This window comes from Rhamphochromis sp. 'chilingali' (assembly GCF_963969265.1).
Source record: "Rhamphochromis sp. 'chilingali' genome assembly, chromosome: 9".
Classification (NCBI taxonomy): Eukaryota; Metazoa; Chordata; class Actinopteri; order Cichliformes; family Cichlidae; genus Rhamphochromis; species Rhamphochromis sp. 'chilingali'.
Window position 1 is genome coordinate 10,824,430 of NC_137936.1, and position 21,800 is coordinate 10,846,229.

The 21,800-nt window shown below is 40.2% G+C and overlaps 1 protein-coding gene across 4 annotated transcripts; it reads right to left on the reverse strand.

The window, feature by feature from the left end:
• Positions 1 to 772: 772 nt before the first annotated feature.
• On the reverse strand, positions 773 to 21,469 carry sfmbt1 (Scm like with four mbt domains 1). Of its 4 annotated transcripts, none has more exons than XM_080892626.1 (21): positions 21,318 to 21,469; positions 15,943 to 16,003; positions 14,528 to 14,673; positions 13,412 to 13,655; positions 12,629 to 12,717; positions 10,530 to 10,782; positions 9,726 to 9,823; positions 9,443 to 9,544; positions 8,147 to 8,306; positions 7,921 to 8,003; positions 7,143 to 7,269; positions 6,769 to 6,882; positions 6,541 to 6,583; positions 6,376 to 6,443; positions 6,129 to 6,268; positions 4,817 to 4,926; positions 4,271 to 4,461; positions 2,671 to 2,849; positions 2,359 to 2,583; positions 1,806 to 1,934; positions 773 to 1,611 (listed from the first exon to the last, which is right to left on the reverse strand). In XM_080892626.1, the coding sequence occupies exons 2-21, from the start codon at positions 15,965 to 15,967 to the stop codon at positions 1,471 to 1,473; spliced, it is 2,667 nt and encodes an 888-aa protein (XP_080748752.1). In that variant the 5' UTR covers positions 15,968 to 16,003; positions 21,318 to 21,469; the 3' UTR covers positions 773 to 1,470. The 4 variants fall into 4 exon arrangements, with proteins under 4 accessions (XP_080748752.1, XP_080748754.1, XP_080748755.1 ...); XM_080892628.1 differs by having other exon boundaries at positions 14,528 to 14,622; positions 21,318 to 21,468; XM_080892629.1 differs by having other exon boundaries at positions 4,286 to 4,461; positions 14,528 to 14,622; positions 21,318 to 21,467.
• Between the last annotated feature and the right edge of the window lie 331 nt (positions 21,470 to 21,800).

The window sequence follows — 21,800 nt, forward strand, 5'->3', positions numbered from 1 at the left end:
GTGTTGTCTTTAAATAGCAGTGATAATAATCTTCAAACGAGGCCTGTGCTATTGTTCTGAGCACAAGGGAACTACGAGAAAATTAGTAAACACAAACATCACACAAACTGAAGAACGTTACATCAAATCGCACGACACGGACTGAAAAAAACGAGGGGAGAAACGACTTACAAAAGCATGTTAAGAGTATCATCTTGCTTTAAAACTGCCAATTTCATTTAGCATTAGCAATTAAAATAACCCATTGCTGTTAAAAAATTTTTTATCAACTGTAGCTAAACTGACTCGCATCATATACCCAATATTGCAAAGTTTAGACCTATTCTGTGCAAATATATCATGTTGTTTGGGCATTTACACATATGCACAAAGACGATTTTTTTTTTTCCCCCTTTCAAATCACCCTGTTGCACTAGAAGATATTTGAATATGTACACTATATACAGACATGCACGTGTCATAATTGCATACCACCATGTAGTGCATGGTTTTGCTTGTGCTTGCAGTACAAAATCATTTCACATATTGAGACTTAAACCAGAGAGCCATAGTCTCTTAAGATCAAGACCCCATTTTACATTAAACATACAAATTTGGCATAAAGTATTCCATCTTAAAACTAGCAACGGATCTTGATATACATGTTGCATGTTTAAAATAAAATCTAATGCAGTCCCTGCAATGACTCAAACTATCGCTTCACAACTGGGCAGCAGACTCTTTGCATCGTCTAGTTTGATTTCTGAAGAAACGATTACTCTTTTTCTTTAACTAATACACCGAAATACATTTTTGAAGACACTTTAAATATTCTCCACAGAAGTCACCAGATCAGAAGGCAGTTAATCTCACTTATTACTTAGTGAGATTATTACTTACTTATCCCATAGTATTACAATTTAAAAGCTTTGATCCTGTGGTATTGCCCTAAGCGGACTGCAAAGTATGATTAAATAGAACAAGAGTTCTAGAAGTGGCGCTAAGTCACTTTTTAAGTGGGTAAGAAAAGGGGGAAAAAAACAAAAAAAACAAAACAAAACAGGTTCACAACACTCTGAAGATACAAATTAGTCAAACAGCATTAATTAAAATAGATACAGAAACCAAGCTCTTTTCTTTTTTAAACCTAAAGCAAGTCCTTGGTGATGGTTTATTTTGATGTCAAAATATGTTGAATTTAAGGAATTTATACTTATGTGTCTTTACATTTATTTGTGCCATCAAAGAGCCACAAGTTCCTTCCTTTGGGTCTTCTACTTTCTCAGCTGTCTTTCCCCCTCCCCAAGGATCAAGAAATGTTGCTTCGTCTATCATGTCCACGCAGGTTGTGGAATAGGAAGGATTCTAAATGAGGTCCAGTGTTAGGGGGGAACCCCACCCCCCTAAAAAAAAAACAACAACCCATTGATTTTGAATGGATTAACACACAGAACAGGGTGCAGTCACATCCCACATCTGGTCCCCCGTCAGCTACGTAGCAAACTGCTGATAAAATGCCAGCTTGACCCGCTCGATGTGGTGGCACAGCTTGATGGCCGGTCCCAGCTTCAGGTCCATACACTCTTGCACTGTCGGGAGGTTCAGCAGCAGCAGCGCCTGTCCGTCAATCTCCTGCCAACACACGAGTTCATGTGAGATGCATTCTATATATAGCTTGTTTTTGGGTTAACACACGAGAAATGTTAAAATGTTTCAATTTCTAACCATGGATACAGTACAAGTGTATATATACACTTATTGCACTGAAGCAGAGTGAGCTCTTATCCCTAATGGCCACGGCCATTAAGTCTGAGTATTTTTCATACCTGATCCAAGAAAATCCTCGCAAGAGGCGCACAGTCAGTGGTCCTGATAAAACGAACCACATCAGTAACGCTCCACTCCAGGGGGCTGGTATCCAAACACAGTTTCTGAGGAGGCTCAGCTTTTGGCGTCTACAAACACATAGACAGTGTGAGTCAGACAGACTGAGATTTCCCTGCCAAAGACGAAAGGCTCGCAGCTCATTTTAACCCTTGCAATTGATGCTGAGACGGGTAGCAGACCTAAACCTTTCATTAAAGAAATAATAGCTGTGTAAAAGCAGTAAAAGGTCACAGTCAAACAGCCATTGGAGACATTTTTGTTTCTTTCAAGCAGCATAATGGGACAGACCGTAATGCGGCAGAAACACCTTTTAAAATGTTACTAAAATGGAAATGTTAGAAAGCACAAGACATTTATTTAGAGTGCAACTGGAGGGGCAGAGCGCAGAACAAGTGGAAAATCTTTGTGAACCTGCTGAGTATTAATTACAGATACACTGCTTGGAAACATAATTAGAAATATTGCAAAGCTCCTCTCTGTAATTTTCATCACCTTTGGTGAAGGGGGGCGGTTCTCATCATCAGAGAACGAGGGGGAGCGGGGTTTCCGGCGTCTGCGTGTCGGCCTGGGAGTCGCCGGCGGGGAAGGGGACGGTGTGGTGGGCTGAGATTTCCCAATTGACTGCTCTGAATCATCCTGGAGATCGTCCTGCATCTCAGAGCCAGAGTCTTCACTCAGGGAGTCATCCTCATCTAAATCTTCCTCCTCCCCACTGCCCTGTGAGCAAAAGGATGACAAGCGGTCACTTCACACAGTTCGTTTAACCTAAAGCTTAATGCAGAAGTAACATGAGTTCTGGGGTACCTGTGGAGAGCCGGCAGGTGTGTTGTCAACGGAAGCTGATGAGCGTCTCTTTTTATGGACAAAGAGCTGCTTCCTCCTCTTCCTCCTCCGCCCCCTTCTTTTCACTCCAGCATCCAGATTAGTTTGGCCTCCAGGTGGACGACCAACACGTTTACTCTTCTTCTTTCCATAGTAATATGCTGATGGTAAAACAACAAACCTGTTGTGTCATTATCATGTTGCATCTGGCATGTCTTATAGACTTGAATACACCACTGAAACAGATGGATATTAATCTGACTCTAATGCTTGTATTCTTAAACGCTCTCTATAAGAAAAGCACTGATAAACAGGCTGTTCAGTAGGTCTGAATGAGATGAAAAAAGAGAAAGCATAATCATTTGTCTGTTGCTATTGAATTGCATCAGTTAACCACAACACTGTGATGCAGCTGCAGTAAACATATCAGCAAATCTGTGGCTTTGTGCTTCAAAAAAAAGAAAAAAAAAGAAAAAAGTTTTACACAAGATCAAAGAGGCCAACCCTGACACCAATTTTCTACCAACTCTGTGTGCTCACTGAATACCCGCTAAGCCAAAAGGTTATTGCAAAATAAATAAATAAATTTCTCAGAATATTCACATTCAAGGCACAGATCATTTCTATTCACGAGCTACACAAATGAACTGAAGGTGAATAAGCTTTGGGCAAAATGAGAACAAGTTATGGAGCCATGAGAGCACCATAAAAAAAGAAAATTGTAAAAGGAAAAAAAATATTCAGAAATTACCAAATAAAAAAAATAAAATAAATTTATATAAAAATAAAAATATATCACTTAATTAAAATCTCTAAATACCTACATTTCCATATACAAGTTTTTATTTTTATATATATATATATATATATATATATATATATATATATATATAAAAAACAAAACAAAACAAAACACATTTGCAAAAACAAACTGCCCCAAGAGATGGCAGACAAAAGAGGAGGAGACATGCACAGAACACACAATAATATTATTTTGGAGTGCAAAACCTCTTTAGTAGACAACTATGGAGCTCCACACATAACAAACAGATAATGAAAAGTAACATTAATCCTATAAAATTTAATATATGCGTTCTGAGACTTCTACAATTTTCAAAACATTAATTTCTAGCAATTATGTCATGGTTGGGGCTTTAGAGGTTTACACGTGCCACCACAATGCTGAGCATGTATTACAAATATTGGTTGGAAATGTTAGACATTCTGTATCACGTCTGCAATGGCGTTCCTTTTCCTGATAAACGCCACTGTATTCACAGTCTTTCAAATGCCAAATGCTGTCAGTTACAGAAACACGTTCTACTGGATTTCCACTGTATCACTGCATGATCTGAGTCTTTTATTAGCCGGGTAACGTCCAGATTGCACATATACTTTCTAATTCAATTAGAAATCTGTTGAGTTTTCTAATTGCATCTCAAAGAGTTTATAACAGCTGATCAACAAATACAAAGATTTCTAAGATATTATACATGAATATCAGAGGTTGTTTATATTGCCTCTCTAGCTATTTAAACAAACACTTCAGATGAAATGAGAAATAATTTTAAGTCTCAATGACCTGTTTGCCACCTACTGTATTTGGTCTTGGTGAGGACAGAGCAGTTCTCTGAGCAGTGCTCCAGAACCATGCGAGGTCCAAACAGGTTCGGGCAGCACTCTAACTTAATGCAGGTTTTCCTGCAGAAGTCTGCCACACGGTCTGCAGTACGGACTATTTCCACGGTGGCCCGGTAGCTCTTTCCCTTGTACCTGATGTTTAAAGAAAAGCAATGGTAAATGTGACTAATTTTCCACAAAGTGCTGGGCTGGAAAAAAAGTTTCAGTTACTCAAAACCAAAACCGCTTCGATATGTAATCTAACAAGATCTCGCCTTACAGAAACCTAGATGCTATCATCTTATTCACCACTTTACTGAAGTATTAGTGGGTTGCCCCTGATTCCGGTGTGAATACACCCATGTCTGTACCTATTTGTGCTTTAAGTACACTTTTAAACCAGCTTGTTCTGTCAAATATGCCAGCTGGAAGCACTTGTTCTATTCCTACAGGTTCTTCTGAAGAACTGAGTATTTTGAGTGAAGAATTAAATGACGCGTCTCCTCACTTTGCTTTGAGTGTCTCTCCATGGCCCTGCCAGCGGCTCTCCTGGTCCAGCTGCAGCTCTCTCAGCACACGGCTGGGCTTGTAGGCCGAGTTTATCAGCAGAGTCAATACCTGGAGACGAGATGAAAACGATGAAAAGAATTTGTTATTTTATACTTTAGTAGCACTATGTGTTTTCTCTTAACATCAAAAATCCCTAATCAGCCTGAGACAAGATTTTTGCTGTACAGTATAACATTGTGTTGTTAACTAATAGGCATAATTTCACTAGTTTCTGAGGAAACACAACGAGCTGAACAATTTCAGAACCTGGGTCTAGCTGTGCTATACAGTGCTTTGGGTGAAATCCTAACTTGATTATACTCACAGTGACAAAGCTGCCACCTTTAATTTGGCATTTACATTTGCAGTGTTCAGTATGACAATTTAGGACATTGCTAACACTGACTAATTTGCACAAAAGAAAGATGTAACGCAGAACAATGGCTACTGCACACGTTTTGAAGGATTCTATTTCTGGAAGTGAATTCCTTATTCATTTTCTCCATTAAACAAAAAATAAAAAATGAAAAAATCCTTGTACCAAGAGTTTCAAGCCTTGAACCAATCCAACCAGCTACGAGGTGAAACATGACAATAAAAATAAAAAAATAAAATAGAAATAGAAATAGAAAAGAGGCCAGGCACAAGACTGTGCAGATAATTACTTTTACTGGTGAAAGAATTATTAATCCCATAACCCCTGATTCCACAGCAAATTACTTCCTGACCCTTGAGTGCTAAGTGTCCATTTTTTATATGGCTGGACATTTAGTAGTCTGTGTTGTGTATATGTAGTAAACTACAGCATAGTTGCATGGTTATTGGTAGAGTGATTTATTCCTGACTGTAATCACCGCTCTCACAGTTTCTGAAGTTTGGTGTTCTGGCATTTGGTGGGGTTTAAACATTGCTATGGTAACAGCAACCTCCACCAATCAGAGTCATCACTGTTTTGATTGAGGATTGTGGGTAAAGTAGTTCCACAGCATCACAATAAAAGATGTTTCTGTTAAAACAAGGCGGATATACATGCAGACTTGTGGTTTCCATTGAAACACTTTCCGGCATTTCATAATGCTGTAGCTTGTCCTAAATCTGCTTTGGATGTTTGCAACTTTATGGCTCATAATAAAAATCTCTATGGAGAATATGGATGGGATTTTTACTTCTGGAACGCATTCGCTTTGTTGATATTTGGTCATATAACAATGTTTTGGATATCAAAATGGCTAAAATATCTGACATGTCACCAGCTGACCAAGCCTTCTCACCTCTTTGAGCACGAGGACGCAGTTTCCAGGGCCGATGAACTGAGGCAGCTCAGCGATGCGTCCCTTGTTAAGGTAGGGCCCTGAGAAACAGCGGTGGTTGAAGTAGATCTTGGGACAACAGTATTTCCCGTTGCCCTGCCCTGCACACGTTCACACAAGAACATATATATGATGGAACCACCACAGTAGATAAGCAGCAGACCGAACATAATATATAGGGTCTTAAAAACTGATCAGACAAACTGACCTGTCTCCGACTGGTTTGTTATCTGCTGCTTGACAGTGTCAGGTGATGAAGACTTGGGGGGAGTTCTGCTGTAAAAGGATGAAAATTAAATGAGATGTTGAAAGGCTGTTGAGCTTAGTCCACTTTACCACCAATCACACACCCCACCCCTCCTCTCATACTTACTGTTTCTCTGGCTGCACCACAGCAATCTTCTTTTCTTTCTCAACTGAAAAGCAAGGAGAGATTAACGTGTGCCCGGATGCACTGATTTTCATTGCTATTTATTCCAACGTCACGATAAAATGAAGATCGTATTTTGTTTCTATTTGTGTTCTTAGTAAAAGGCTTATTCAAGCTGCTGGGTAACCACCACTACCATGAAACTCTACAATGATGAGTCATGTTGTATACCTGAGGGCTTAATAGGGTAGACAAGTGGATAGCCATTTGTCTCACACCAGCTGACAGGAAATATATCGAGTGAGTCCACATGAACTATCAGCTCTGGCATGGGCTGCTTTAGACCTGTACATGGAATAAAAATATAAATAGTAGGACAACAAAAATAAATAATAGACAAGAGGAGTACATACAAAACAGGAGGAAGGCACACAATAGAGAGGCACAAATGAACTTTGCCTTTTGCGTAATTAGCTGCAAATTTGTTTTCTGCTGCCATTCAAATACTATGTCAGCATTTTCTTCTTAAAACAGCAGAAAAAAAACTGTGCATATTGTAATTGTTCATTTGAATCCATCTACTAAAGTTTCAGTAGTCATCTCACCTTCAAGGCTCAGCCAAATGTATTGCCCTTTGACCCGGGTGACTGTGGCCACGTGAATGTTCTCAGGTGATAGTGGGTTGACAGCCTCTAGTTTCATGGCCTCTTTGAAGCTGTGCTCACACTGCTCCTGGGAGGTAAACAGAGAGAGCTGTTTCACGGCGAGGGAGGATGGCTGATGGTTAGTTTTTGTGAAATTTGTCCATTAGGAAAACAACATGCTGAGTCTCCCGTAAAAAGCAAGAGAAGTCACAGTGGGTCACCTGCTCTACAACCCCATTACACAGTTGGGATACATTTCATCACTGGTATCAGATTATGCCGTCAGTCACATGGCTAAACTGAAAAGTGTAATTTCTCATATTTGGTCATTTATGACAGGCAAAAGGGAAAAAACAGAATAAGCAATGACACAATCAAGGAAAACCAATATTTCCACTATTTGTTATCTTTTTTATCTTCGCTTCCTGCAGTCTCTCTCAAAACTATATCAGAAAAATGTTTTATTGAACTATTTTCTCCCCTTTCCTCAAATTTTTAACTTAGCCTAGTTTTTAGATGCACCATCATGTAAATAAACAACATTATTTTATTTAAACTCAATTCATATAAAAAAAAAACAACTAACAAACAAACAAATAACCCTCAATTCAGAAGCATGAATAAATAGTGAGACCCAAGTTTTTCTTTTTTCTTTTAATCATTATTTTTCTGGTCAGTAATCTGCAAGACAGATGGCTAAAAAAAAAAGAAAGAAAGAAAAGAAAAAAGGTTTACTTACAGTTGGGAAGCAATGTTGAGGAGCAGCTTCAGCTTCACACTGTTTCAGGTAGTCTGCCCAGTCAAAGTCTGGACCCTGGTATCCTGTGCATGATACAATAAACACCAACAAGAGAAGGAAATAAGGCAATTTAGAGAGAAAGCAAGACAGCACAAACAATCTCACCACTGTTATCATGAACTGTCTGATTTCAAGTTGTCAAAAAGTGATAAGTGACAGAACAAACCTGGTGGGGGGCTGAGTGGGAGCCCGTTTTTGAGGCTCCACTGAGCAGGGAAGATCCCCGGACTGTCTCTGTGACACAGGAAGGATCGCCCAGCACTCTCTGACTCCTCAATATCACAAAGGTTGTCCATTGTCACCAGGAAGTACTGCTCATTATACACCTGGAATATACAACACCGGACCCAGAGACTGTCAGATGTTTTATCTTGTAGTCACACTGAGCTGGTTGAGTTTTTAGCAATTTAGCATTTCTAATATGATCTATTGTTTCAGGCACATGTAAGCATGTTGGATAAACATTTTTTAACGGAATAAAGACATTTTTAACTGAATAAAGACAGCATGGACACTCTGGGTGCTTTGTGAGGCTCCCCCAAAGTCCTCTGGTTTACATGTCCTTCCCTCTGCTTATATTATTTTATGCCAGTGGGCTTATTTTAAAAAACCAAACAGAAACACTCAGATTTTTAGCTCTGATAGAGCAGAGCAGCCACACTTCTGTGTAAAAAGATCAACCTTTTCACAAGTTAGAACCTGCTGCCCAAGATGCTGCAGAACACGTTGCAGTGATGAGTCACTTTCACATATAATTTAAACACTGGAACTCGATCTGATAAAATTTAAGTTTCTTCCCTGTACGCAGGTTTGCAGACGTGAGTAAACGAGGGGCCATTAGCTGTGCTTAGCAGAAAAGCAGGGAGAGCCCATCATCAAAGCAGACCATTTTCTTAGGAATCTACTGTAGAGAAATATTTAGCATTTTTTAAATGACAGCATTTTGTGCTGTTAAAATTTGAGATTATTTCACATACAAATATTAAAGTAAAATGGCATCGCTGCCCAACTCAAGCTAACTACAAGGAAGCTTTCATTCTGGCATATGAAACTCTGTTGTTACATTTGGCTGCATCCCCGGTGTCTGAAGAGGAAAGACTGAGAATAGTGCAATAATAATAATAATAATAATAATAATAATAATAATAACAACAACAGTGTATTGAATTGTTTTCACACTGCACATATAACAATAAAAAGATAAAAGTAGTGCTGAGCTGATGAAAAAATGATTGATTATTGATTGTGTTACATATATTGTTGTAACATATAAAGAAAATAATGATTAAGAATAGTACATAGTTTAAAGCGTTTTCTATTTCCTGCTCTGAAATAGAAAGTGGATGGCAAGCCAATAACTCGCTGTAAGTTGAGTTTCACTGCAGTACGATAGCAAATAAATTCTCAGTAAACAGAAGCAAAACTGAGCACAGAAGACAGATTTAATGGGAAATTCCGTTACCCTGGTGACAGTTGCAGGCCTGATGGAAATGGGAGCAGCAGGGTCAACAGCTTCTAGTTTCATCCCTTCTTTGAAACAATGAGCAGAGATGGCAGGTTGATCCTGAGACAAACAAACGCTTGTATGAAGAGCCATTTCCAAAAGCCTTGGTCTTAAAAATCTTTCAGCACCCGATTTGGAGAATGTCGCTTTCAGTTAAGCATAAATATCAAATGTTAACTCGTGAATAAACAGAGGAATGTTCTGCTCGGGAAGAACAAATAAAGAGCGCAGTTGACCGTACTTTAGTTAACTCTGCAGTCAGAGCTTCATCCTGAGGCAGGTCACTGATCCTCTGTCTCACGTCCTCCCACTCCTCCTCTGTCCGCAGACCTAACAGATCTGAAACAAAGACCAACTGTTAAAGATAACTGTGGTAATGTTTGATTATCAAGGGCATGCTTTTGAATTTGACTAAATAAACACAAAGTATAAAGCAGTACTTGGTAAAACACAGCCTGTATGTCAGCTTGGTCTGTAGCTGGACCTTTAAAAAGTTGCTCCCAGTTAATTAAACAAGGGAAGCAGACAGAAATTAAATGGCTGAAATCAAATTACTGCTTTTGAAAAAAAAAAATACAATAAAAACATCTTACGAAGAAGAAAAAGTAATCTAAAAAGATCTAATTAACTCCTTTTACTAACATTGTTCTGTATCTGAGCTATAAAAAGGGTGGTATTAAAATAAATGAAGACTTTTGGTGGTACTAGAAGACAGATCAGTAAGGATAGAGCTACAGCCTCCAGTGCCAACAAACTGTATCCACTTCAAAAGTATTAGCAGTGATCTATCAAATCCTGCATGGAAAATTAATTTCAAGGTCTAGCAGGAAGTACTGAGAAGTTTTGTTGCTGGGCCAGTGTATAGAAAAATAATAGAATTACACTTGATAATTAAAATGCATTCATATAGTTCGTCCACGTGTCCTTTCTTCTAAACTGTCACTAATGCATGCAATGGCACTTTGCTCAGAAACCTATAGATGAAGAAGAAAGGAACTTCCTTTACTTCTGGAAATAAAACCTGTCCCATGTCGATGCCACTGACCTGAAGGAGGCCTGAGGGTGCAGCCGTGCTCTTTGGCCCAGCCGGGTGGGTGTAGGCGTGGGTGGAGATAAAAGAGCCAGAGAGTTGCGGGTGTGTCTGGGAGACCCTCTGTGCCTATAAGCCGCAGTTTCAACCTTCCTCCGACATTTTCCTCCACCTCAGCAGCCCAGGCCAGCCCCGGGTCAACGCTATCCTGGAGCTCCACGTAGCAGCCCGCACACAGGAGCTCCACTGGGTCTCTGCCACGCTGGGGCTGGAAAGGGGCCAGGAGTGGTAAATGGAAAGCCCATAGCACACTAACACAAACACACATGAACACACGCCTAGACAAGGAGAGGAATTTGCAGTGGAGAGAATGCACTGCATGGCTAAGTGGCAGAACTGAAGCACGGTGACTGAAAGCTAACTAATGGATGTGAAGAATTTCACAGGCTGCTCCTACAGTGTATTTGCTTCCAGCAGCACATCATTCATGGTGTAAACAAAAGCTCAGAGCCTTGTGTTTTGTATACTTCAGACTTCAGCAGATAAAATCTTATTTAGTTCAAGCTGAGATGTATTCTAATGTTGATTTTTTTATTATGGCTCTTAGAGATATAAATCTAAACTTAAAATACAGATAGGAAAATACAAATAACTAAGTAGCAACAGTGATGAATGCAATATCATTAAAATTTAAAAGCAATTCATCTCTAACAACTGCCTTATTTCTGTGCCCGTTTCCTATCATAAACACTCAAAATATTCAGAGATACTATATTGTGAATACAGACCCCAAAGTAGAAAATCAATGCAGCAATCTGATACTGAGAGTTCACAAAGACGGAAAAGGATAGAGGAAGATCAGGGGAAAAAATTATTGGAACACATTTCCACAGTAATCAGAAGTTACAGAATAAGCCAAGAACCACTTGTACAAAAAGAACTTTAAAAGAAGACTTGGCACAGAGTTTTTGAGTAGAAATGAGATGCTCTGCAACAGCTCAGACAGTGTGAAGCACGCTGTGCTGATGTCAGCTTTTATGGATACCAGCCAAGAAAAAAAAAAATTCCCCTGCTTGCTCTTTGGCACAAAATTAAAAGATTAAACTGTGCTAAAGTGCACAAAAAAGCCTTATTAATAATAGAAGCGCATTCTTTGATCAGATGAGACACAAGATAAATTTGTTCAGATGGTTTCCAGCATGGCTGGCATGATCCTGGCCAAGAGTACCACAGTGAAACCAAAGTTCTGACCGCGAAGCAAGGGAGGTGAGAGTGTGATATGGGGCTGCGTGAGGCAAAGTCTGTTTGGGATGACATTTATAGATGAATGCCTGTGGATACACTGCAACACTGGTTGATAGGTTTTACATAATATTTGCAGGAGAGACATTTTCTAGCTTGACAACAATCAAAGGCAAACTGGCCAAAATGTAACAAATAAAATAATCACAGAAAGAGTTGACAGAAGAGGTAAATGTGGATGTCACAAAGGTAGAAGAGAAACTCTGCGAGCAAAGCACAGCTTAAAAAAAAGAAAAGTCTCTGAAGGATGGCATTTCTCCACAAAAACTGGAATTGTCCATGTTGAGGGAGTCTGGCATCAGAAATGAAGACAGAAAAGCTAAGAAGTGGGAAAAAGGAAGAAAGACACTGACTTCTGCTGCTTTAAATTCCTTCTGCTGGGCCTGAATTTTAATATAGTAAATCTAATTTGTTACTTTGTAATTTGGAATAAGCTCTAATATTACCCCATTACTTTCAAAGGTAAGTCAAATATTGAGAGAGGATCTCCTCTCGGCTGCTCCCTTTATCGGTTATCACAGCTGATCACCTGCCTCCGTCTCTCCACATCCCTGGCAGCTCTATCTTCAACATCCCTTCCCTAATATATCCACAATTCCTCAACTGCCCGTCTAATGTGAGAGGATGTAACTTGTAATTATCTGACATTTAGGTGATATGACACATGGGAGTGCACAGTGTGTGCCGTAAATTTGCCCTGATAGAGGAGACTGTTGTTGGCACGGGTGGGTACCGAAATGCCAAAAGCTAACACCCCACCCTGGGTGTGAGTAGCCTTTTGGAAGGACAGCTGCTTCCTTCCCCTGCCTTACCAATTCCAGCAGGCTGGCAGGTGCGCTGCACTCCTCAGCCAAGGCCTTTTCCAGCAAAGCCTCCCAGTCCTGATGCTTCTCACGCACACCTGAGGTGGATGATTCACACACACCATTTAGTTTATTAACCAAAAAAGCTGGTGGCCTTTAGCATTACACACATCCCAATTCTAATTTTTCCTCACACAGCTGCTTTGAAGCATCACATCAATTATAAAACAGAAAAAAAAAATACTAGCGGGATCATATACTGAAGGTGAGATGTTATCTTAATCAAACTTTCATCTGTGTCATCTACCACATCCCATAATGGTAAATCAAGTATTTGGTTTTGTTTTGTTATGTTTTCTGTTTATACACACAAGTATCAAGGTTTTTTTTAATCTCCATTAATGTAAAAAATGCACAAGAAAAAAGTTAATTTCCTTCAGTGTTTCGCCTACCCATTTTGTGGGAAATCTATTTTTCATGAAGCGAGAACATCAGAAGGGAAACCCCAGTGTTTCACCTTTGGGCAACTGTGCCAGCAGCACATCAGGGGAACAGAAATATTCATTACTTAAATCTAACTGATGAACAAAAGTCCAATTGCCTAGTTGAGTTCGAACATTAAATTACATTTTGGCATGAAAGAAAACCCCCCAAAATCTTACATTGTCTCTGCAGAGCTCTCTCCATTTAAAAGACAGAAAGGTTACTTGACTGTGATTTATGAGATCAGTCAGCTCTAACTATGCGTCCCACAATTCAAAAATCACGATGCCAACCCCAGCAGCGCCTCACCTTCAGGGGGCCTCATTGTCTTGTCGTGCTGCCGGCTCCAACCCAAAGGGTGGAGGTCTGCCGTCATGATGTCACACCAGAAGTCTGCACGGCGGTCATCCTGGTATCCCTCGTAACGTAAAAGCAGCAGCTGTCCACATGTGGTGATGATGTTTGCCACCCAATAAGGGCTGTCAGCCTCAGAGCGCACACATACCTCCAGCTTCATGCCTGGAGTCAGCCCTGTCTGCAGGCCCTGGTCCACCTGAGGGGAGAACGGAAAACAGGAGGTCAAATCAACATAAGAGAAAATACTTTTATTCTATTGGTTTTCATCCTAAATAAATCTACCTACCAGCTTTCAGCTTAAGTAACATGGGTTAAAACACTAGTTTTATGAGAGAACACAAGGACTCTCCAATTGTTTGATACAAGTAACGTATCCAGAGAACACAGGGTTGGATTAGGTTTCTTTAAAATGAGCACAAAGCACATGGAAATATTTAGTCATATAATCCACTGGATTGCAAAGAACATGTGGTCAGATTTCTTTGGATTACTTCAAAACCTGACCCACAGTTTTCCTCAACATCTCCAAACCTTTTCAATGCATTTTGCATATTACAGCTGGTCAAATCAAAACAACCTCAAAAAAAAGGCGCTGCAGTATGGACTGCCCATATGTGAGGCACATGTTTGTAATTAGTTAATAGAATTAACAAGAGTTACTATGAAAAAGGGTTTAATTTTCACTCACATTTACTTGCTTTGGTTATCTGACAACAGAATAACTTAAGTTGCGCCTATACAGGAAGTAACTTGTAACAATGTAACAGCTAGAGCCAACTTTACACTAGTCGGGAAAGAAAAAAATGGTGACAGTGGTGACTCTGTTGTTACTACAAAAAGAACATTCAGACATGGTGCTGACTGCTTGTTTTCCTCATTCTATGCCTTCTAGCACATTAATGAAACACCATATGGGCAGTTTAAAAACTTCAATTTAAATTTTAATATGACATTTGACCCCACCAGTCTCTCTGAAGACTTTACACAGAAGCTATGTAATTCATCATAAATAGCTAGCACAAGTTTATCCAGAAATGTGTGTAAGCTGTCAAGGTTGTCGACACCCACATGTTTGAAGCTGTGATGGGGCACAGCCACGGCTTCAGTCTCCTCCAGGTAATCATCCCAGTTAAAGTCAGGAGCATCCTGAGCAGAGTCTCCATCTGGAATGCAAACGCATTTTTCTTCATGAACCTGCTTTCCAGCATTTTGTCCTACACAGGAATGCACAAATATCCACGGGTCACTTGCAGTTTTATATATATTTTTGGGTTGTTGTTTTTTTGGGGTTTTTTTTTCCATATTTATTTTGAGCACAGTCCTTGTAGCTAACCATTTCTTGTAGGAATGTTTTTTGTTGTTTGTTGAGTCACTTAACAGCAAGCATTAAAGATAACAACTGGAACACAAGGGATGATGTAGTGCTGTGTCTACGTACTAGCAAGAAACCAATTTAAATGGGGCCTTTGTTACTAGTAGCCTGTTGCAAAAATGCATACAGGAAAGGAGGTCCAACAGTGAATGTCTGCATCCATCTGTAAAACATGATGGAGGTTCTGTCATAGTGTGGGACTGCATTTCAACCACTGGTGTTGGGCAACTATCAAAATTGCTGAAAAACCGCTTACTGGCAAAAGCTTCATTTTTCAGCAATGACAAAGATCCCAAACACACTGCCAGTGCAGTAAACTGGATAGCACCTGGGCAGAAAAACCATATCAGTCATGGATTGGCCCGGACCTCAGCGTGGGATCATCACGAAAGATTAAAAGTCAGCCAACATCCAAAGAGCTTTGAATCCCCTTCAAGAAGCACAGTTATTAAAGCTTTTGTATTTTCTAACTAGTTTCTGTTTCTATTTCGTTTTGACTTTCTGTTTTCAATTCAGTTCAAGTACATTTCCAGAGTGGGCTTGTTTGTGTCACTTAGTTTTTATTGTTGGAAAATTATCGGTTTGCTGTTTCATTTTCATTAGTTTCAGTTTTTTTACGTATTATGTATGGAAGGCACATGTCAGGCATAAGTAAAATCAAAAACTAATACAGAACTTTTTAAAAGCAATTGACTCGCAGACAAGTCTCAATAAACATTTCCATGACAAATATTGCCTACTGACAAAGACTAAAACTAAGGATATTTCTATATTTGAATTTGAATTTAGTTTGTTTTCCAAATTCACACAATTGGTTCGGTTAATTTTCTGTTCTACAAATGTCTATTTTTTTTAGTTAATTAAAATGTGCCCCTTTTCCACCTCTAATATTTCCTCATATACTATATTTACATTAATTTTTGTCCATGTTTAAATGAATCGCTGCATCTATTAACACTTATCTAGCTCAATATAAAGCAATGAGGGGTCACTCCAGACTTTTGTGTAGCCAAACTGTTATTTTAAATGTCAATTATGGTTTTGAATTTCATAATCAAAACCTCCCTAAACTTTTTGCCTTTCACACATTTGTTCACACAATTGTTCTTACCAGACACCAGTGTCTCCTGGCTCATGCTGGTGCCCTCGCGGCCAACTAGGACTCCAAAACTCTGGCAGAAGAGAGAATGAAACACAGAAATGAAAACAGTGCACTCATCCAGGCTCCAAATAGTCATCTGTGGCACACCACTGTTATGCCTATACCTTTATTTTAACACCATCTATATCATTATAATATATAAACATCGGTATCAGTTAACAGCATGTAAGCCACTCGCCATAGACAATAGAAAGCATCACAATGGCAGGCAGAGTAACCTGCATTACTGGGTCAAACAGCAGACATAAGACAAAGAAAATTCAACAGCATTAATTTGCAAACTGTGCTTCAAAACAAAAACAAAAAAGAATTTGCATTAGTTTGAATCCCTGAGCCATTTGAAAATCAAGGACTGCTGCCTCTTGATAATCAGGCTGCCAATGTCTTTAGAGAAGATCTAACATTAATATTCAAAGTGCTTCTATCTGGTCCCGGACTTACCAACTAAGTAACGCACCAGATGGTACGATAGCTGGAAAATATATGTAGCTATGCTAATCTCATCCAACCTCACCTCTCTACTTGTGAAACTCATTTGGGTTCTTCTTTTTAAAACCACAGTCATATGCCTTTTCCTGCCCAATGTGAAAACGAACAAACGCATGAATGCGGACTCGCACGTCAATCTCGGACACATGAAACCCAACCCAGGGCATTGTGAGAGCCAGATGAAATAAGTTAATACAACAAGAGAAGTGGCATGAATGAGAAAGAGCGGAGCGCTGGGCGTGACGATGGTGGAGAGCACGCTGTATGGGATGCTGAGTAGAGCTTGTCTGTCACTGCAGCTCCATTCAGGCGCCCTGTCAGCCCGTCTTTGTCACATCTGATGTCTCTATTAAAACCAAGGCCGCCATCAGAAGCCACCCCCTCCCGACCGCGGGACTACCACTGCGACCCCCGTGCTCCGCCGGGACCAGTGCCGCCTTTCACCCGCGACCCTGTCCCTTACTCGATCTGCCTTTTTCCCCCTCCCTCCAGCACATACACAAACACGCAGCAGAGGACCTCATTGTCCTGGGGGGGCCAGGGGGTTGCACACTCCTTACACCAGAGTGGAAAAAGAGCAGTAGAGATAGGAGCAGAGCTACAAGCCTTTAGTAAAAAAGCTATATTCCAAGGGGTCCTAGGGGCCTCGTTCTAAACTGATATCTCTTTTTTTATTCTGTACTTAATTAAAATTAACATTTTGATACAACAGATAAAGAAAAACAGAACCCTAAAAAGGGTCTCACAAACTCAAACAATGATAATGCATTATGTCCATCACCATCCATAATGACATCACACAAATGTAGCACCCACTTTATGTAAACAGTCTGTTTTTCTCCTTTTCTTGAGAAACCTGCATCTCTAGTGCACCCTTTCCATCACAAAGATTTCTATGTCCATCCAGTGCTTAGGGACTGGAGCCTCAGATTTCTTTGCATTTCTTTGTAACTAGAAATAAGCACAATTTTACACAGATCCCAGGCTGTTCTAACAACTACACTTTCACTTATTACACAGAAACACTGTCAGACCTGTGACTCATTGGACACTTCATATCCAAATATCTTTTAGACCGCTTTATTTTTCCTTTAATTAGTTGATTATTGTTATTTTTTTTAAATATCAGAATTTTTGGATTCTGATACTCACAAAGCTAAGGGAATGATTGACATTATTGTGGCTGCAGCATTTCTAGCATTTCTGCAATAAAGAAATTACATTTTTCTCAGTTTCTTCAAGTTCAGTGATTAATGATGTGTGCTCAACAATGAGTCCTCCTGTGAGGAGTCTGCTGGTGCTTCTTTTCCTCATTTTGCTTAAACACGTGAGGTATTTTCCCTTTCTGCTTCTGAACACCCTGTCAGTTTGAAAACTGTTTTCTTGATGACTTTTACACCCTTCAGTCAAACAGCGAGTGCAGCGCTCATCTCAGATCAGTCTTATTTTATTGTTCATATATGAAGAAGTCTGTGTTTTCTAATTGAAATTCTCTTTTCGATTGCTTCATTTTTCCCTCCAAGCACGCGAGCACAATACCTTGATAATTTTGTTCACACATGGAGGATTTTCAGGTAACATTTACGTTCTGATGACGTGAGTTTGCATTAAAAGTTCCTCATGCTTCCTGGTCACTGGGACCCCTTAGAGGATAAATTTTTAAAGTACTCGCTCAGAATCCTAACCCTGATCATGCAAATACGTACCACTAATTATACCCTAAAAGCCACAGGAACTATTTTGTTCTAAAACTGTTCAATGTAATGACTTGCAAATTTAAATTTTCAATGTAACCATGTTTTACCACTTACATTTTTTTCACATTATAGCCATTTTGCTCAAACTGCAGTTAAAAGTCAGCCTGACAGGATTAAAGCTCACCTTGGCTGTTTTCATGGCTTTATTCGCTAGCACCCGAAGACACGATATATTTTAAAGTCTTGTCAAATCAATTGCTAAAATATTTTGCAAACTAAGGGCTATGGTTTTTCTAAGAACGGGTACTCTGTACTGTAGTCTGAACAACTTCCCTATTACCTTCTTGGCACAACTTGTTTCCTTTAGCCCCTAACGCTGAGATTTGTGAGGTTTCTGTATTGCCTTTCCTATCTTTCCATCTTGTTTGCTAGAAATAGAAGCATCTACATGGAATCTTACTTGAGCTGTGTAAAAATACACCCACAAGCAAGGCAGAGACATCCAAATTCATGTCATTCCCATTCTCTTTTGTGCCTACATGAAAGACCCAAACCTAAATACAGTTATGTCTAGCGCTGATTTTAAAAGCACCATAGGGAATGCAGTGAAGGAGACGTATGGACGTTTTTCTTGAGACCACTAGTTTTAAATTATACTGTATATAATTATGTAGATCTTTTATTTTATGGTACTTGTTGCATTTTTTTTTTTTTTGATATTTTGGAGTTTGTATGGCTGCTACCTTGGCCAGATTTGGTCTCAATAGGATTTTCAGATTAAATAAATACATTTGACAAAAATCAAACAACATAAAACTGAATCATGTTTTCTTGAACAAATAGGAGGACGTCAGCATTTGAGAATCACTATGAGTGGAACATGGATACATTTCCCATGCAGTTGGTTATTTCACAGGGAATTGTTGAGTCCATGAGGTGCAGCACTTTTGCTGTGTAACTGCCACAGCAGACAGGAAGAAAAGCAACTTCCCCTGTTTCATATAAAGTAAAGTGGTCTGTGTGGACCACAGCTCTGCCTGAATCTTTCTACAGCCAAGACTCTGACTGAACCTGAAAGAGAAAGAGCCAAATGCACACACACCCACAACTGACATCCACACTACATCCTCTTTACAAGCACTCACCGAATCATACTCTCATCAGCACTTAGCATGCCACTGAGCGTTCTCAATAATGCCTTTCAGGGCCTCTGATGTCTCGGGGAGGGAAACGCAAACCAACTAAATAAGTCTTTACACATTGTGTGGCTTTTCTAGAACACAATCTGCTTTCGATACAATTAAATTAGTCACTTCCCCAAGCACTATTAAATGTCATCCACCAGTGACTGAAAATGTATTTCTACAGTTAGCAGCCCACACTCTGACCTTCACAAAACCTAAAACGTATCTGTTGCATTTGGTATAAATTTACACCTGTAATGCTATCAAATCTTTCATGGTTTCTTGCAAACCAGAGTTCTGTTGGTGGTGTTCAAACCAATGAAATGTGACAAATAAAAAAATAATAATAAAAAAAATCACCAGCAACAAAGCCATCTGGAAACTGTGACAGCCCACCATGCTCTAAATAACCCAATGTGTTAATAGGAGCATTTTATGTGGTAAAAAAAATAAACTGTGTACAATGAAATATGAGGTTATGTTAAATGCCAGGAGGTGTTGCAGTAGAATAATTTCACATCACAAACAGAATGATCCTCTATTGAGTCTACAGAGGCAGAACTGTCTGACTGATACCTCTTGGTTCATGACACGAAAGCCACACGGTTTATAGGTCAATAATAATAGCACAATAGGAAAGCGAGAATAGTTTTGGTTTTAGGCGAAACCACCTTTAAAGGGCTAGCACATAAGGTTGAAACTCTATGTCATTCTTGATAACGCATCTTAAAACGATACCATTAAATTCACAACAGCAGCCTTTTTGGTTGTTCCTCAGACACCACCCCCCATCACCAAACACACACCTCTCACCCTCCGAGGCGATTTAAATAACTTCAGACACCCTGACATCTTCAATGTGGAGGTAATGGTTGTAAACAAGAGCCCAACAAATAAGAGTTGGCCTGCTCCCGTAAATCACTGCGACATCCCAGCGAAACCTGCGACAACTACACATCCAAAGAAGAAGAAAAATAAAGAAGAAGAAAAAGAAGAAGGGGGAGGAGGCAAAAAAATGGAAAAGACCAATTTCCTCAATACAGCACGCTTAAATAACACCTATTTCCTTCAGGTGCTCGATTTAGTTTCAGTAAAGGCTGCTCGTTGCACAGCGGCACGTCAACCCGAGCAACCGCTGCCAGCCAGCGGATCACTCAAGTTGCACAATAGGGAAGTTAAGGGGGCTGATGAATAATAGGGTGCATTAAGTGAACGGTGAATCTGACGGGAAAGCGCAGACATTTCGAGCATCATCTCGTTTATCCGCGTTAAAAAGCTAGAGGAATTTAAAAAAAAAAAAGAGAGAAAGAGGGATTGGGGGGGGGGGGGGGGCAGTTAGTTTATGCAGCCTGCTTGGTGGTAGCAACACAAATCGGATGAGGTCGTGCAACCTTCATTATGCAAGACTTAAACACGGTACAAATATACGGAGTTACACGAGGGCACATCCATGGACACTTCCACACGGTCCTTGAACTGTAACTAGCTTAAGATTGCGCCGCTTTTTCCGACTAACCGCAGCATTCAGAGAGGGAGAGAGAGAGATGGGCCATCAACGCAATGGCTTTGCAGAGAGAGAGAGAGAGAGACTACAGCGCCAACGGTCTAACTTTCACACTGAGCGGAACATGACACAGGCAGCCGGAGAAATGTGCTCAATTTCCGTGTAATAAATTAAAAAAACACGAGGGTAAGCGTGTAACAGCCGTGCGGGACTCCTCGGACACATGGTTTAAAACCGCCTGTGTCCGAGTCAAGTTACTGAACGTCACGGCTTGAGCAATAAGAGCAGGCTGACGAGCAATAAGGGCGCTTACACTCGACCGAACCCGACTCATCTTTTTGAGAGACGGGAAAAAAGGCGAATGCGCCACCCCAGCACAAAACATCGCCAGGAATTTGTGCGCAACAACGCGTACCAAGTGAATATTTAGTCGCAAAATCGGCCCCTTACCGCTAAGTAGTTTTTCCAAGTCGCTTTTTAGATGCCGTTCCTCTCCGCCTGCTTGCTCTCAGCAGCGTTAGCGTAGCGCGAATAAAAAGCCGAGGCCCCGGTGGGACGTTTCACAATAAAACCGCCTTTACGAGCCACCGCTTTACAGCCGTTGCCCGGGCAACGAGCGGGGCTTTTGCTGTGACGAGGATTAATCCGCAGATACTTCCGGCTTTGTTTCGGCAGCGTGCCGTTAGCTTAACGCAGTTCTCGTTCACGACCTCATTCCAATATGGCACGAGCGGCCACTGCGCATGTTCTGCCGCCTATATGCCTCTGAGCCTGGCTACATCACACTGACTTCCATCTTCACACACACAATAAAAATGACACACAACAGGAGTGAAGACTCAAATCTATAACACAAAAAGAAAAGAAAAAAAGCTAAATGTTTGCCGTGTTCGTACAGAAGGGGAGGGTCAGCCTCACCAGCCGTTAAAGGGC

Excerpts from the sequence above, each read along its gene's own strand:
- sfmbt1 (XM_080892626.1), bottom strand. The coding sequence starts at position 15,967 with ATGAGCCAGGAGACACTGGTGTCTG. Across the intron at positions 13,656-14,527 it reads CCCATCACAGCTTCAAACAT|GTGGACCAGGGCCTGCAGAC; the intron begins GTGGGTGTCGAC and ends TTCTCCCCTCAG. Across the intron at positions 12,718-13,411 it reads GACAATGAGGCCCCCTGAAG|GTGTGCGTGAGAAGCATCAG; the intron begins GTGAGGCGCTGC and ends CATCCACCTCAG.